At 30.2% G+C, this 17,811-nt stretch overlaps 1 protein-coding gene across 1 annotated transcript in view; it reads left to right on the plus strand.

Moving 5' to 3' along the window:
* Smp_154830 (hypothetical protein) overlaps positions 1-16,219 on the plus strand; it is a gene marked incomplete at both ends in the record, with an annotated part of 28,883 nt that extends 12,664 nt beyond the window's left edge. The window contains 9 exons of the mRNA XM_018795644.1: positions 1,560-1,780; positions 3,222-3,540; positions 4,427-4,516; positions 5,580-5,819; positions 7,709-7,793; positions 9,468-9,834; positions 12,025-12,186; positions 12,315-12,352; positions 16,147-16,219. Coding sequence (XP_018649936.1) covers positions 1,560-1,780; positions 3,222-3,540; positions 4,427-4,516; positions 5,580-5,819; positions 7,709-7,793; positions 9,468-9,834; positions 12,025-12,186; positions 12,315-12,352; positions 16,147-16,219 — 1,595 coding nt within the window. The remainder of the gene's footprint in view (positions 1-1,559; positions 1,781-3,221; positions 3,541-4,426; positions 4,517-5,579; positions 5,820-7,708; positions 7,794-9,467; positions 9,835-12,024; positions 12,187-12,314; positions 12,353-16,146) is intronic.
* Positions 16,220-17,811: the final 1,592 nt, after the last annotated feature.

Genomic DNA, 17,811 nt, shown 5'->3' on the forward strand with positions numbered 1-17,811 from the left:
TGGGACTCCACTCCAGTACTTTTCGCTTATAGCGTCAAATGCGCACATATGCCATAAGAGACCAGTCAATCACAGTTCCTAAAATCAACAAAGAGAATATTGAAGTTCTTAATAAGTTAAAATTCGTCGCTGTTGCGCACACCGGTAACTATCTTAATTCAGTAGCTAACGCGTTAGGCGTTCAAAAAAAAAGAACTGGGTTCGAGTTTCAGTATAAACATTAACACTGGAGCTTAAGTTTAGTTGACGAGCCCCAAATAAAATGGAATTCATTTCCTGAATTTAAATTCTACCTGCTGCTAAACTTTTGTTAAAATAAGTTAGTATCACACTGTTGGGTACCAGAAATGATAAAGTTTGAACTTCTTGTTACAAACTATTTCTAATTTACAGGACACAGCAATTTAATGTCTACCGCTTCAGTTTCTTCTTTTTAAAAGGCACCAATATATTGCTGTTCATAATAATTCATATACTCTATAATTTCACCCATATCTTGTCTGTTTCTCTTGTCTTTCCGAACTGAATATAATTGTTTCTACGTCCATTGTCAATAATATATTAACCCGCAAATTGCTACTTTCTACCTTTCTCATTTTATTCGCTGTAAAATTATATCACATTCTTTTTGTGCATAACCGCCACAAGATCAACCTTTAGTCGCTTTTTAAGAATAACTCCAAATGTAAAACATCTCATTTAAAGGTTGTTCATTACATCATGAACCTGCGAACAAATTGCATTTGTTTAGTCCTTTCTGTAAACTGAAAACACCTTGAAGCATAGGTCTGCCACTGGTATAGGAATCGAAGTAAAATCTGCTTAATTTGCTAGGGTTTATTTAAAGTTAAGCTGTGTAAAGTAACTGAAAAGTTACTCTTTGCGTAGCTCACTTGGTGTGAGTTAGCAGACAAGTTGTTTCCTTATTTTTGGTAAGACGGTGTAACCTTTGTCTGTATTAACCAAATATAGTATCACTAAGACCTTATTTTCGTCATAAAACTTTAGGTTTACAGCAGTGTGGTGTGAATCGTTTTACTTCATGCGGGTGAACACTGGTTCCTTCAATTCGATTATGTTTGGCGTCTCTCTGTATTCACTCGTAGTGTTAATAATGCTGAGGTGCTGCAGCGTTTGCTTGGGCATAATAAAGTCCTTAGCTTGATGTCTGTTTCTTCTTTGAAATACTGACTTCACAAACTTGGACACGTCTTATGGCCACCGTTTCTCTGGTTTACATACGTTCATTGTTCACTAACATTAGTATTAATTAGTGAGTGGATAAACTTTCATTTTCGAACTTGATATCTTAGATATCATACTACTCTCATTGGTTTCGTTGTATAATCTTGATGTTCTGAATAAATCACATAAGACAACAAATTCTTACCTCTTGCCTGTCTAAATATTTATCTTTTACTTTAGAAAATCAAATACCGATCCAAATATATATAACTTTAATTATTCTAGACTTGCTTTTGTTTTATGAATAAAATATAAAATAACGTTCATCATAGTATCAGTAATCTGATGTACGCTTTATTCTTCAATTTTTGTAGCTAATGTTAGCACAAATGTTCGCGAAGAATTTGTGGACAACTTGTCGTCAGTGTCATCTTCTAAAGTTGTATACAAATTAACAGAAGTTGACAAGAGTGTGAAACAGCTTGCTAAGATTACTAAAGAACCACAAGTTCTTAAAGAAAACTTTGACTCCAATATTTTGAAAATTCCTAGCTTAGCTAAATCACCTAAATCTAATTCTGATCCAATAATAGTAGTAAGTGTTATTTTATTCAGATCGTTGACCACTTTGTGTATTTTTTTGTAATTATCCAGTGTTTTTCAATAACCCAAACGGACATTATTTTGGTTTCTTTCACTTCATCTATTTTATTTATAATCGCCGTATATGCATTTTAATTTCACGTCAATGAGTTGATCTTTGTTAATATGGGGTTGTGGGGATTGTTGAATTTCATTAAAATCATAAACTGATCAACGTCAGACAAACACTGAAAACCTTGAAGCACTGGACGGCCATTTCTTCCTAGTATAAGACTCTTCGGCAGTGCGCATCCACTAACCCACGACCTTCAGTCTCGCTCCCAAAACCCTATATTAAAGACCACTGAGCCAGCCTTCAACACCGTTAATGACTAACTTCAATCAATCCATGACATTTGGCGACCATCTTTCATTTCCTTTGACGGATAAATGCCTCACACCTGACATCCATTACATCCACTAGTCACGGTTTCTCAATGGAAGTACGAAAACTTTCTCTCGAAGCTAGTCACTATTATCCACATGATGGCTTTTTTCATGATAATTAAAATATTTATCACTTATACAGTTACTGAATATCTTCAGCCGTTAAATATCATTCGCTATCATATTTAAGCAAATGAGCTGTTCAAATTTACTCCTGCTAAATGATCGCAATAGTATTATTGTTCGAATTTCTCATAGGGACGTAATGAGTACTACACTCATATAGAAAACAACAACTTAGCATAGAAATATGTCAAGTGTTATGCGTTATGTGGTAGAAACACCATCTTAAGTTATGAAAGCGTGTTTTTTAATCTTTTTAAATGGAATACAATGGGATGCCAACAATAAATAAGTAGACTGAAGTCAGAATCCTAATATACATTGAATGTGGTCGCTACCTCCTGATTTCAAAAACTACTCATGCTTTTCTCCATCTGTTGCTACTTTTACAATACAAATATGAGAAAGCTTTCTAAAAAATAGGTCTGTACAGAAGGTTTTTCAATAAGCACAATGGAGAGTTTCATTTAGGTGTAACGTAAGGTTGTATTTGGTAAAGACTGTTTTTTCACTTTTGGGACCAATCAAGAAAAAATTTTTTCAGCTAGATGGTCGCGTTCCCATTATAACACAAATCTGGAACATTCAATATAAACATGTAATCATTGTCTGCTGGGTTTTTTGTGACTTCGATGATAATCTCCTGTTCAAGTTGTACCCAACTTTTTGGGTATTATAGTTCACTTTGTTGTTTAGGTAGATTTTATAGTTGGTTTCTGTTTTATGCTGTTATCTCTTCCAGTATGTTTAGCTACAAAGAAGCTGAAGAATTTAATATTTTTTTCTTATTGAGTATGATTTAATCAACATATTTTTTAAGCTGGATTCTTAACAAAAGTCAACAAATTGTAAAAACATTTCTAAAACATTTTCTTTTTTAACAGATTTCTGGAAAACAAGATGATTCAAACTTATGCACTCGAGAGCCTGAGGTCCCAGAACCTGATACCTCTCTATCACTATCATCATTGGTGGGAGATGACTCTCCAATTCATAATGTTCTTCCTACCTCTTCCTACTTAAAACATATCACCTCTAAAACCAAATGCAAAGGTTCACTATCAACTGGTGGAAGCTTCTGTGCACCTGCAAACCAGTCTTTATCCATTTCGACGAAAAAGCTTTGTAACATATCAGCTTCTTATCTTCTGGATATTTCACCTGAGGGAGTTCGTTGTCCACTTACTCCTGAGGAATATACAGGTAATATTAATGGCATTTTATTGTTCTAAAATCTTTGAAAAATAGAAATGTTCTGTCAGTCAGTCTTTTATTCACTGTACAGGATACTTTGATCCCATTACTCTGTGGCTTCAGACTGTAGCTAATAACTATAAGTGAAGTTATTAGAGTAAGACAGTTTACTTTATTATGTAGCTCAGGTTATATGTTCATCTTTTCAAGCTACGTGTTCTAGTAATATGTAGCGACCAATCATTTTTGAAGTGATATAATGCTTGACTTAATAAAGTGGCATGCTTGCTTAGATTGTTAATTGTCATTGAAATGGATTATTTCTGATTAACAGAACTTGGAGTTAGTTTTTAATTTGCCTCCTACTCCTTGAAGTAGACTCTGATGATATCGAGAAGTTTAAAGAAGGCTTTATTAATAAAATGACTAGCTCTGAGAACACAACGCTATAAAATGCGTTCACCTAGGCTACAAATTCCAGTAAATTCGGAAGTATTTTATGTATTTATACCGTACTATTTATTTAGACAATAATTAGGCTAGTGTTCTTTGGAACCATTAACTAAACTTTTCATACCATTTATCTGATCATATTCTAAAATGGTGGTTTTAGAAATGCTTCGAGTCTTGAAAAATAAGTACAACATACTCACCTCTGTCTGAGCCTATCTGATTTAGTTATAAGTTTCATAAATTATTATTCTTAGAAACTCTGTGCAGCTTCTGCCTATGTCCTATATTTACTTTATTTTAGTTAATAAGATTTTGTTTAGAATAATAAAGCTATTTTCTTCAGTTTTAGACAAAAAAATCGCTTTTTTATCTCATAAAAACATAATTTTGTCAATTTTGAAGACTGATTTACTACATTGATTGCTTTCGATTATTCTTATAGTTGTATCATTACCCAAACTATCTACACAAGTTACATTGAAAGGAAAAACACGAAGAGGTTCCAAACAATTAACTACTAAGCGGAAGATCGGTAAGCCTTAGTCAGTTATACCTAACTGTGTAAGCTATTGTATATAGATTTACATAATCATGAATTATGTTCATAATCAGTGTTTTTTAAATTTAATTAACTCTCATGCTTTATTTGGTACGTTATTTAACTGCAAATATTTGTGCAAAAAATAAGTAAAAAGTGAGTAATCTATAAAAAAATGAAATTAGTGTATATATTTGACAAATACGTTTTTGCTCATTTATTTCTCAACTGTATGAGTTCCCCGTCTTCTACTTCTTCACAATATGATTATTATTCTTCCAGTTTTAATACTACAAAGATAAGTATAAATTTTCAATGAAATACTACTGAAATCTGATGCCCAATCCCTGGCAGAAACCAAGAGGATAAGATACAGTTTTATGAGCTGTTTAGAGTCTACAAATATCCTTCGAAAAAGTTTCTAAAAAACTAGAAAGGGATGAAAATGTTTTATTTAATCAGCATTGAATAAAGGCTTCTCAGAAACATCTAGAAAATGAAGGATTATGTGTCACTTCAGACGTTATCATTATTATGTCTCTAGAAGTTTCTAGGACATCAAAATCATCCGAAAACTTATTAATAGATTAACCATGAAGTAAAATTGCTACTTTTATTTTACACTTTGCCTCTGTTGTTCGAGTTCACGTTTGGAAGTGGTCTGGAGATGTAAAAAATGGATAGAAAGTCAGAATATTTATGACATATATGCTAAATAGTTGCTGAACTAAAATCTAATTCTTTTTCATTTCCGAATCATTAGTGACAATTGTATTACATTTAAAATGTAACTTATGTAACATTTAATGTATTTTTCTGAGATTTTCATGATATATCAATGAATGTTATTGTCTATAACTTCAAATCATTTAATTATATTCAGTCTTCGTTTGTAATTGCTTATCACTAATTGCTTTGATTTTTAATTAAAATTTATTAAACGTATATTGTCTCCAGGTAAGTAAAATCTTTTCATAATAATTCATTCTAATGACCAGTTTAGTAGTTACCTGTGAATGTTACAAACTTAAAAAATTCTGTTTATTTTTTTTTACAGATAATCAAATAAAAAAGCAGGTATTGCATGAACTTGATAAATCTTCATCATCGACAAAAACTATACTCACATCCTCCTTGGAATCAAATAATTCTTCAGATGTAGATTATCAACCACTTCGCGTTCGACTTAATTCATTTAATTCAACTGAAAGAAGAAGAAGTGCACGGTTGTTGAATAAAAGTCAAAATAATTTGGAAACTATTACTCAATTGGATATAAACTCTTCACAATTAAAAAGTGATATCGTATCCCCGAATCTTTCACAAACACGATTATCATCTATATCTGATACATTGACAGTAACACCTATAAATATTCATAAAATAATAAAACCAGTGTCTACATTTAAAAAGAAAAAATTCTTTTCTACTACTCGTTCAGAAAGATTTGATAAAGAAACACAACGATTTCAAAAAGCATGTGAAATTTCGAATGTGAACAAAAAAACATTGAAATCAAAGAAAAAGTCTTCAAAAGATGAAAATCAGAAAAAGTTGAAAGTAACAGATAATCATCAAAGAAATCAACAATGTTGGTTTTCTCAAACATACATTTTTATGTGTCATTTACACTTTTTATGCTGTTTATGATCATGTGAATTGTGTTTTTGATTTTGAAAACTTGATAGTTACATAGATATTAATGCTTTTAATCAATAAATGCATTAATCTTCAATAATATCCGTGCCCGGTACACTTCCATAGGTAGCATTTATAAATATTAGAAGATTATCGTGAAGATTATCATGAATTAACTGGAGCGGAAAATAAGGACCGATAATACTGACTTTAAATGATGCATTAACAAAGAGTCTCAAACTGAAATAAAGTAACTGTATGGTTTTCAAAAGTTCAACCAACTTTAAATTAAAAAATCTCCACAAAGTTTCTATCGAATAACTTTAATGTTTAGATTTTGTTTATTTGGAAAGTTATTTAAATTTAATAATTAGTTTTAAAATCTTGCCATTAATTTTAGTGTATCATAGAACTGGTTAAAGCTAACATTTGCTTCTAGAATTTTTCTTTCATCTTGGTTGATCTCCATGTGTGAAAATGTCCTGTAATTTAAATACGACTTACTAATCGAAAACCTTTATTTTAATGTTCAGCAATCTAGAGAACTAATGTTTTAAGTTGGGATGTGAATCTGTATTTTTTATGACACGTTAATCCCATAAGTCCGTCAATCAACCGCAACGTGGAATCTGGCATGTGCGTATATCGGTTCAAGTTGCCAAACCTCATTGGCACAGCGGATTCGATCCCTTGTCACTCGGTTTCATGATTTTAGATGTTTCCATTACGTTTTTTGGGCAGCGACTGACTTTCTGTAGGACTGATGTATATTATCAGCTGGTTAACCATGGAGTAATGACCAATGCCATGTTTGTCTAGTCATCATAGTGCAAAATTCTTGATAACGTTCTATCAACACTAAAAGAACCAGCCAAACTTCATATCGATCACTAGTCGGTATTTAATCAGTTGTGAGGTAAATTGCGTGTGATGTAGATAACGATGATTTAATAATGGTCTTGATGTGTTAAATAAGATATAATTGTTTATTAAGTGAAGTTAGACATCCAGGTATGCTAAATGTGTCAAATACTATATGATATTGTAAACGCTTTGCCTCTGGTGACTAATTGGAGATTTTTACTAACACAAAACTATGCTTGACGTCTTGTACTTTAAATGAATAGACTATTCTGTACCTTTATTTCTCAATTGTAAGTCGAATATTGTGTGTGCCGTGTGATGTAGTGTGTACAGTCATGATTTTGAATATTATCGTATTATCCAGGATTTCATTTTAAAGGGCCAATCTTTATATTTACCATAATAATAAGTCTTTTGCTAATAGTTTGCAAACATGTATTCCTTTTGTGCTACTGCTTTCATGCTCAATATAGTGTTATATATTTGTATATCGGTTAAACCTTATTCCTTTATTCGTCAGTGTTTTGAAACTCAATAATTTCTGTCTTTTAAACAGTAAACATATTTCTTCTGATGTTTGTGCGTGGAGAAAATTAACAAGAACATTTTAAATTTTTTCAGGCAATTGTTTTCTCCAATACCCTTTTATTTGAAATTCAATGATTTTTCAACTTTTCATTTTAGCAAACAAGTCTACATCTAATCATTTTCCAACGATGAAAGAGGCCGTTCAAACAGCAATTTTGCCTCATTCAATGCCAGTTGATAGGTATGTAATAAATATTTTTGTACCATAATTTACAACATGGTGGCAATAAAATTCATGACATTATTTGTAGGTTGCCATTACTAATCTATGCAAATCGTGTTTCGTGACCTTTATACCAGTATGGTTCATACATTACTCTAAGAAACAGTTTTTTACTACTTAATAAATATGCTTTATTCTATTTTAAAAATTTTCCATTTATTATGAACCAAGAGATTCATCTAAATTTATACTTAACGAGACATCAGCAGTTGTAGTATTTTTTAATGATCTATTCTTTTGTACTATGTCAGGCTGTTAATTCATTTAAATCATTCAATGGAAGGATAAAGATCATCAGAATGATGTGATATATTTGTGCAAAGCGTTACGAACAATCTAATCATCAGTCGGACATTTGTACCTGAAATATTGAAGAAAAATATCTAAACAAATTTTTACAAAAAGGTGTTTTTCTCCTCATGACTTGACTTCAAAAAACGTTCCATAAATTGATCATCTCTTAGATCTTATCGAGATTTTATTTCGAAAATTAGGCGTATGTTCTATCCTTTCTTTTTCAAATATCTAATTTAATACCCTTGATAGTATAAAATCATTTACCATCTTTAATATTGTATTGAAAGCTGTCAATAGGTTTATCTAACGACAATATTTACTGCATTTTAAAAATCATACCTTGTATTTTTTCGATCGATGTTAATTGACGGGAGTTGGAGCATGAACATTAAATATAAACTAATAAATCCATTTCTTCTCTTAACTTGTTGATTAGAAAACAATTGTTACGTAATTTATACGGTATAGAACACTAGGAAATAGTAAGATTTTTATAAAATAGATAAACTTTACTATATTATTAGTGATTAGCAGTTAACTGATACAATGTCTTGCCATTCGCGTCACTGCACGATAAAATAACATATGTGAGTCTATAAACCTATATCAATAAAATGTAGAGTAAGTGGATAATTAAATCTTGATATTTGCACTTACCAACTACATGAATACATATATATATATATATATATATATATATATATATATATATATATATTAGGAGTCTGATCTTGCACCCAGTAAAACCCACAAAACTGTACCTTCGTCGATCATGTTAACGATTCAGTCAATAGAAACGGACGTTCACGTTTGTCAGACTAGTAGTTTTGTAAGATGATTTTCTAACATTAGAATCATATTATCTAAGGTATTTTGTCCTTTTTTTATAAGTACTAGACAGTATGACGTAAATTTCTACCATGTAACTACTTAGTGTAAACATCTATATCTTATGAAAGATTAACCATGACTTGAGTAAATTAAAATTAGCGTCTCTGAACTCTGCACTAATGAGCTAGGTTTTGGATGTCTTGTGAGAATATAATTTGCCTTGTAATCTTACATACACCGTACCAATTATTGCCAACTGGCACGTAACATAAATCTAATATTTAGTACTGAATACTTCTCAACATTTAACACAGAAAGCTTTAATAGAAGTTCCATTTATCGAGGAGCAATCACCAAACATTTTTACAGTGCCTTTATATAGCCGGAAAATAATTTAGTTGACATAAAATTTATGGTGCTCAGGTGGCGTAGGAACTCTGGAAATATTTCAAATTTGCAATTTCATTCCAAATAAAAATTTATTTTGGATAATTATGCTTGTAGTGATCAGGATTTCAATGTGGAGATTGTGGATCCAGATGATGAAATCGTCGACTCAAACGATGATGATATTATGTCTCGTTCATGGAAACCAACTAAATTGTCTGATAAACTTAGGCGATTATGTGACAAAAAGTCTTCACTAGTTTTGCTTAGTCCATATACTGAATTAGAGAAAAAGGATTCAAATGCCTATTCATCTCAATTCAGCGATACTTCAAGTGCTGCAAGTTTGTTTGCGATGACTCCTCCAAAACATTTTTCCAAATATTTTGAAACGGGAAAACGAACTAAAGTTATTCCACTTACTATCTTCACATCAATTAATCAGACCAATGAAGAGAACTTTAAATCAACTAACGAAAAACATGTAAGCTAAGTTATTATATTAATTGCGCATGATATAACCTGCTATCTTCATAACATTGTCCTCTTTCAAATATCTTGTAATTGCCGTTAATTACTGTTAGGGATATTTACTGCTGTTTTTATGATTTGTGAATTCTGTGCTCTTGGTCACGTTTTAGAAAATAGTTAGTGTAATTATAAATAAACAATTTCTCTTAATACTTAACATTTATCAAACTACTCGGTTGTTTGTGTCATGTGGGGATTGTTATAGTATTTATTACTTTTGTCTTATCGAAGAGTTTACTAAGAAGAGCTAAATTATTGCCCACGCATTTACAAAATAACGTAGTCATGATATGCACTTTACTACAATCTGGAAAGCATATGACAATAGTGCTTTGCCAAATCCTTGTCTAATTTATTTGTAAGTTCACTTCCACTTTTATTTGATTCATTTCGGTAATAAGCGATTGTGCATGATTTATTTATTTATACCGTTGAATTGATATGAACTATATTTAAGTTAAATAATTCTTACATCAATCTATTAAGTCGAAATCTATATGCGAAAGTTTTGGATAAAACATCAGTGTAATTCCTGGTCTTTCTAAACACTAACAGAACCATTCGAACAGACTAGTTGATTAGCGGTCATTACGTGGAACTCAGTGAAGAATTACGGTTAGTGCTTTCGTAATTATTACTGAATGTTGTCTTGTAATTAGTTTGAAACTGGCTATCGAATACATCCAATGAATTAAGTTGTGCAATCCAAAAAATGGTTGTGTAACTACTTATTTGTTAATCCATGGAACATTGGTTGATACGTTTATTTATAAAATTTAACTAGAACTCATTTTTCAGGTTTGGTCTGAAGGCTGTTAAATATGTCATTTATAAAAATTAGATTTATGATATAACAGTTTTCACTCTTTAGATTACTTTCACAAACAACTTGTATATTGTTGCAAAAAGTTTGAGTTAGTTTGGGTGTTTGGAACAGTTTGATGCAAACACTGAGAAATAATTTAAAGGTGTTTGTGTGATTGAAACTGGACTCGTCTATTAATAGAAATATCAGGGTATCCTGTGGTCATTATTTTAGATATTTTCAAAAATACTCAAGCAATGTGAAATATCATTGGTTAATAAGTCAAAAATATTTCCTGTCAATCCCTTAAATAGCTTAAGCGGATTCATATGAAATAGACTTTCAGCCAATTATTGAGAAATTTAACGAAAATACGTGTCTTCAGGCTTGTTTATGTTTTTGAAATAGTTATATCCATTTTTCTATCGAACATTACTATATCCAAAGGCCAAATCTACCCGGGCGAAAACAAGAGAATTATCTTTCAGTAGACCAATTATTGAAAATATTATCAACTCTGAAAAGTTTTGAAGCAACGCGCTACACTGCTTTTGATTTCCGCCACATATAAATTTACCACAAGTTTCTTAAACTACTTTTGATCTTGCTGCTTACCAATCGTCTTTCTTGGTTTTGACGAAACATCCAAATAAACTCTGTTTAATTAGTACACATCATAGATTATCTCACTAGAAGTAAGCTTTTTTTACCAAGTGTTTGTTGTGGCTGCGTACACCAAGGTCGATGATCACTTGAGTTCAAAAGTACTAAATTAAGTGAACTTAACCCTTTTTGCAAGTTTATTCAAAAGTGATGAGTTCATCCAATAACGAAAGTCAAAATTTTCCAAGTTTCATTTTCAGTTTGTGTTCTCTTTCCGGACATAAATTTATCTCGGCATTTTTTAAATTCCACCTCGCTTATGTGGAATATTTTTTCATAAGCTAAGGGCTACAAACCATTGTATAAGTTTAATGGTCTTATTCCTTCTTCTTTATCCTTACTTATTACCCTCAAGGTTATAGGTGAAATTGATATTTTCTAACATAGCTTACATTGTTTACCTGAGAGTTATCATTAGCGGACACTTGTCTACGTATTTCATCATTATTCTGAGACCATTGGTTTATTCACTCATCTTCCAGAAACATATTAGCACCAAATTATTTATTAATTTCATTTACTGTCATATTTTATTACTAATCTCATAAATAAAGTTTGATTTGTTATGCAAGTTCCATTGAATGCTTTTCATAATATTAACTTCGAAAAAAATATATTAATTACCTTAAATATTTATTAACTAATGAGTTATGCATTGGCACTGTCATCAAATAGATTCTAGACGAAAATTCATGTGATAAGAATTTGTCCGTTTTCAACATCATTGAATTACAATCGGATAAACCAAATTCTCTAAACGATGAATTGAATGGAACTATAGGACAGTTCAATCGAAATTCATTTGATCGATCTCCTCTACCTGACGATTTGTATGATGTAAGTAATAGTATTTAAGGTTTACAATTTCAGCATTATTCAAAATCTTCTGAAGATATATTTTCGTCGACTTTTTCGATTTGAATATTTAACAGAGTTAATTGTATTTTGTAATTTTTTTATTTTAGGGTAGCTTGAAAGAATTGGAAGTATGTTCACCTATGAAGTAAGTTAGTGATTTTTCTCTCATTTCATTTATTGAGATAATTAAAGTTCAAGTTAATTGGATTTGAATACATTTGGTAGTATATTTACTGATCTCAGTGAAATTTTTAAAATGACTTATATCGATCATGATATTTCATTTAGCCGTTACATTTGTATGAAAGTTAACATGACATAGAGAAGTAGGGTGATAAATTACTTAATATTTAAACGTACAGAATGACCGTCTTTACGTCACTGTCTTTGTTTTTACGCTGTTATACTGATGCGATACTTTGGGTCACTTATCGTAAAAACTTTTGTTTATCAGGTTCACAGTGGAGAAAGCATTTCATTTGGATAGAGTTGAGACCAAAACTTTCCAAGTTTTCATATGTGTTCTGTATTAGCATCAGCACACACGTGCTACATTGCTCATAACTGTCAAATTTGTTGTGTTTTAAAAGTTGAGAGAGAATTCTCATATAGATAAGCTACATTCATGAGAATATGATGGTAGTTTTTATTACTTTACTTTCGAGTCGTCGTTTTACTAGCTATTGTTATTCAGTAATCAGTCAAAAGTGATAATTCTAATTTAGTCAAATGTTTAAATTTTTATAGTTAGATATCTATTTTGTTACATAGTTTTCTTCTATCATGTACCTCGAAGTAAAGTGAAATGAACAACCAATATGAGAAGTTTGTACATCTTGAAAATTACGTCATTCTGTATAGTTATTTAATGGTAACATCTTAAAATGATCATAGAAAATTCTTATACAATTCACCAAATTATGAGAGTGTTGATAAATTTTACAATATCACTCGTATATCTAGCAATTGTTACTTATTACTCATTTTCATCAATTTTCCCATAAACACATTGTTCTAATCTGTTGGAATATCTTTTAAATAAAAGCTATGCCTAGTTTCATTCATGATTACCAGTGATCAACTTTCAATGTTTAACTTACTTAGATTCTTAATCTTATTTATTAAATTTAATAAATTCATTTTATCTTTATGATTCATTAGCGAGACTATAATTTCTAGACGAATCCATCAAATTTAGGATGGCAAGTCTTGAAATTCATTCATTCATTTATATACACTATGTTGAATATGAACATACCCATGTAAAATAATAACTATTCCACAGTTTGCATGAATAAATAATTTGGCAGTAGTTTTCATCAGAAGTCTTTTGTGCATTGAATTATTATTATAAATCATAAAGTACTTACTGGATAAACTTTTCTTTTCTTGATTTGCAAAATGTTTTACAATTCTGTCATGTGAAAATCATTTATAAACACAGAAGTAAAACTCTAAAACCTTCTAGTTTGTTAGGAAGCAATCTTAACTTTGAAAGCGTGAATGTATTCTGAAAAAATAACACTTTTAGATATATTGAAACAATGATAGTTTGACATATAGTCTAGTGTCTTACTTATTATAATCATTCAAATTTACTCAAAGAATTCAGTTAGTTGTGATTCAAATGATAAATATGATATTTGTTTCATTATATTTCACTCTTCACAGTTAATGAATCATTGATTTTTTTTGTCATATCTCTAACCGATAAAAATCAGGATGAATTGTTACCATCCCTTTGAATAGCTGTTTTTTCCATCCATAAGTTTAATTGTAAAAATACAATCAACACAATCGTATTATCCATTTGCATCTGTCGTAATCTTGATTCTCTCATGAGGTGTACTATTCAGAGGCATATTTTTTCATGTTCATTTCCTATTGAAGTTGGTTAAAATTAGATTCACCTGCATTAACTTATACAATTATTTTATTTATACATGTTAATCTATTCAGAGAAAGAATAAATTTTCCAGCCTATAAAAATGGTTATTATTGAATACTATCAGTGTATTTTATTTGCATTCACTGATTCATAATATTAGATCAAGTAATCAATTTTGAATTAAACTAATTCAATAATATTTTTATTCTTCTGATTTAAACAACTGAAACCAAATACTTATTTAGTTTACTTATTTATATTTTAAATTTCAGTTTTGAAACCTTTTTACGACATATAACATTAATCTGTACAAAAGTTAATGAAAATATCCTAGCTGTAAGTTCATTATTATTGTCATAACATCATTCGATTATTTTCAATCATAATCAATGACCATTAACTTTTTTTCTTTAACGAATATTTTAACGTTAATTAATTGTATAAAGGAATAAATATTTCTCTTGAATAATCAATTTAATTTTCACTATTGATCATTCATAAAAATAATGATACGATTACTACCTTAATCATACACATATGTATGATGTAATGTTTACCCTAATTTAAAGAACTCAAAGATTTCATTCCAAACAATTAGTTTAAACAATAATTACAGGGAAACAAAAAAAAGAGAAGGTAGATTTAATTCTTTCTAATTTGACACGATAGCTTACTAATTAAGGAATCTAATTTTCTGCTATTAGGTTATAGATTCGAATCATGTCCCAATGAATTCAGTTTATACAGTCAGTTAGTAGTATCATTAACCCATATACTTGAAAAATGACCCAGACACGAGCATCACCATCAGATTTTATCTTTCCAGTTCAGTATATTCATTAAGAAATTCAACTAAAGTGATAAAGAAATGAGAGCAAAATGATATACAATCATAAAATTCATTTATTTGAATGACTTATATCATTATGTTACTCTTACTTATGATTTTCAATTCTAATTGTTCACACTAAAATCATAATAATTGTTATTAATGATGTTATTCTACTTATTTGTTTATGATGACAGCATCAAGAACTTGAACAAAGGTAATGATAATTTTTTCATCGTTATATATATATATATTATGGGGATTGTATTTTGATGAAGTTTCCTTTTTTTTTATCTAGATGGTTAAACTTGTCTGATCCACCTAGCTCAGGAAAAGTGACTCCACAAAAAATAATCCACCTGAGCTATAAATCTTCTTCATGGCACTTTTGTGTCTGTATTGTGTATACTTTTACTGCAATTATTATTTTTAATAATTAAATGAATACACTGGCTTAATCGTTGTTTAAAAACTGTTGTGTAAATGTGTGTTTACCATTTGTAAATGAAGAGTAGGGATGATGAACAATATTATCCTATTTGTATGATCTTCACTATACATATATAGTACATGATAATAAGTAATAGAATTTTGTTTCCAGTAACAATACAAATGTTATAAATTACTTTGAAGCATATAAATTATTTAATAGAAATGATAGTTACTACAGTAACTGTGAATAACTCTTCTAAGAAGTCCTAAGCGGCTTCATCTAATTTGTAACTTTAGTCTAGCAAATGTGATTCTTTTGAAAGTTTAATATTTTCACCAAACAATAATAATTCATATCAATTACAATCATTAATTTTAAGCTTTGTAACTGTAGTACAAATTAAGTGATATATAACTATTAAGTGTTATATTATCACCTACTTAATTTTCACTTTTGAAATTCATACAAACGATTACAAATAACTTTTAGTGTTATAGTTTCTGTCTATGCCTTTCATTTCGACAATATTCAACACGGAGAAGCCAAAGGACTTAAGTCTACATCTTCGAATCATTTCAGTTTATTATTGGTAAAAAAGTTCAATATATTAGATATAAGGTACTGAAAATTGCCTTCACTAGTGTTCTACATTGAACGACACCTAACATTGATATCTTATCCATTTTGTTTTTTTTTTAAATATTTATCTATATCAACTTGTTCAGTGATATTATTATTATCTTCTTAGTCCAGCTGATGGTTTTTAATATAATATCACTTTTCTTTTAGATGGATCTCACTTCAAAAAGAACTTTCAGATCTAAAATTAAACATTCAAGAAACAGTCAATAAGGATTCATAACAGAATTATATCAGTTTTACAAATCTAGATTGTTTGTCTTTTATATGAACAAGTTATACAGTTCTGTTATTTTTTTTCAGTAGTTCAGTTTCAGTCTTTCAGTTGAATTATTATTTTTGTGGTGAATTATTAATATTGACAGTTTAGATTACTATCGATAATATTATTAACTTTGTTTGAAATTTTAAGAAAAAACTTATCATGTTTCTTACAGATTGAATGTAATACCGTTTTCTTCAGTTGAACTTAACTTTTGAAGTATTATATTCAGTGTTATTTATTTTTTGAATAACAAGTCGTTGAAACTGAGTTAGTTTGTATTTATTCTTCTATCCAATAGTAATGTTATTATTTTGGATTTGACTAAATAAATTTTTAGAGAGGTTTATTTAATTGGAACCTGACTTGTTACGCTAAAAATAATTTCCTCTAATGGAAAGTTGACCAAAGAAATAAATTGCTAATAGCAAAAAATTAGGATTGCATATGAATAAAAAAATGCAAAGAAATGTATACTGTATTCAAGATTTCTCAAAAGAGTTGTAAATATATTTGTACCAGTGCTAGTTCTGTTTGACATTTTCATCCAATTATTAGCATCCAAGCTGGGAGATACCCTCTTACAAAGGATAACTAGACTTTGGTTTCATAAATGCATTCCATTTTCTTTTTCTCAGGTATCGCTTGTAGGTTAAAGCAATGGATCTTAAAACACCGAGTCACAGGTCCGAACGTTAATTATTCTACTATGGTTCGAATAGCCAGGTCGTATCATTAACCCTCACACAAATTTGTGACTTGGTACATTAACCTATACTTGACACATAAGTTAAATTTAATTTAAGACTCTTCTTGTTGATTTACTTTATGTACTTATCCTTGCTGGAATGCCCATTAACGAGAGCTACCTCATGTGTTATTAAGGAACTTTATTGAGATCTTCAGAGATACTGAAACAGAAATATATGTTATTGCCCTGAAAGACACTGTGGTCTGAGATCTTGCTTGTGGTTTTCAGTGAATTCTAATGCCTTCGGTATTTAGACGAATTATAACAAGTGGGTGGTTTTGGAGAGTATCATAAAATGAAGAGTAGTTTGCCACCGTGACATAAATTAGTGAATCAAGACCTATGTAGAGATTCACTAATTTATGCTAACTAGCATTTCACATACCTCCATTCATAATCGGAAATCAATAATATTGATAGTCACTCCACAGTTTTCTTTTAGTCAAAAGTAGTTTAGAAGCAGTAAAATTTACTGCCTGTTACCCTTCATTGAAGCATAGGCCACCCACAACGACTCTCCAATCTACTCTGTCCTGAGCTATCCTTACCACTTCTTTCCAAGTTTTATTCATTCCTTTGATGTTTGCTTCCCATTCCCAACACACTGTCTTCTTCCACTCTTCCTTTCCACATTCCAAGTTGGGACTTGTCTCGTGATGAGGCTTAAAGATTCCCAGCATACTTTACTGATTTACACTTCATCTGAAAGCTGGTTTATATTCTATCACAGTAAGTTTTTGCTGATCGTATCCTGCCAACTTATCTGGGGCATATTGAGTAGACAACTGTTTATAAATACCTG

This window comes from Schistosoma mansoni, chromosome 2 (genome assembly GCF_000237925.1).
Source record: "Schistosoma mansoni strain Puerto Rico chromosome 2, complete genome".
Lineage (NCBI taxonomy): Eukaryota > Metazoa > Platyhelminthes > Trematoda > Strigeidida > Schistosomatidae > Schistosoma > Schistosoma mansoni.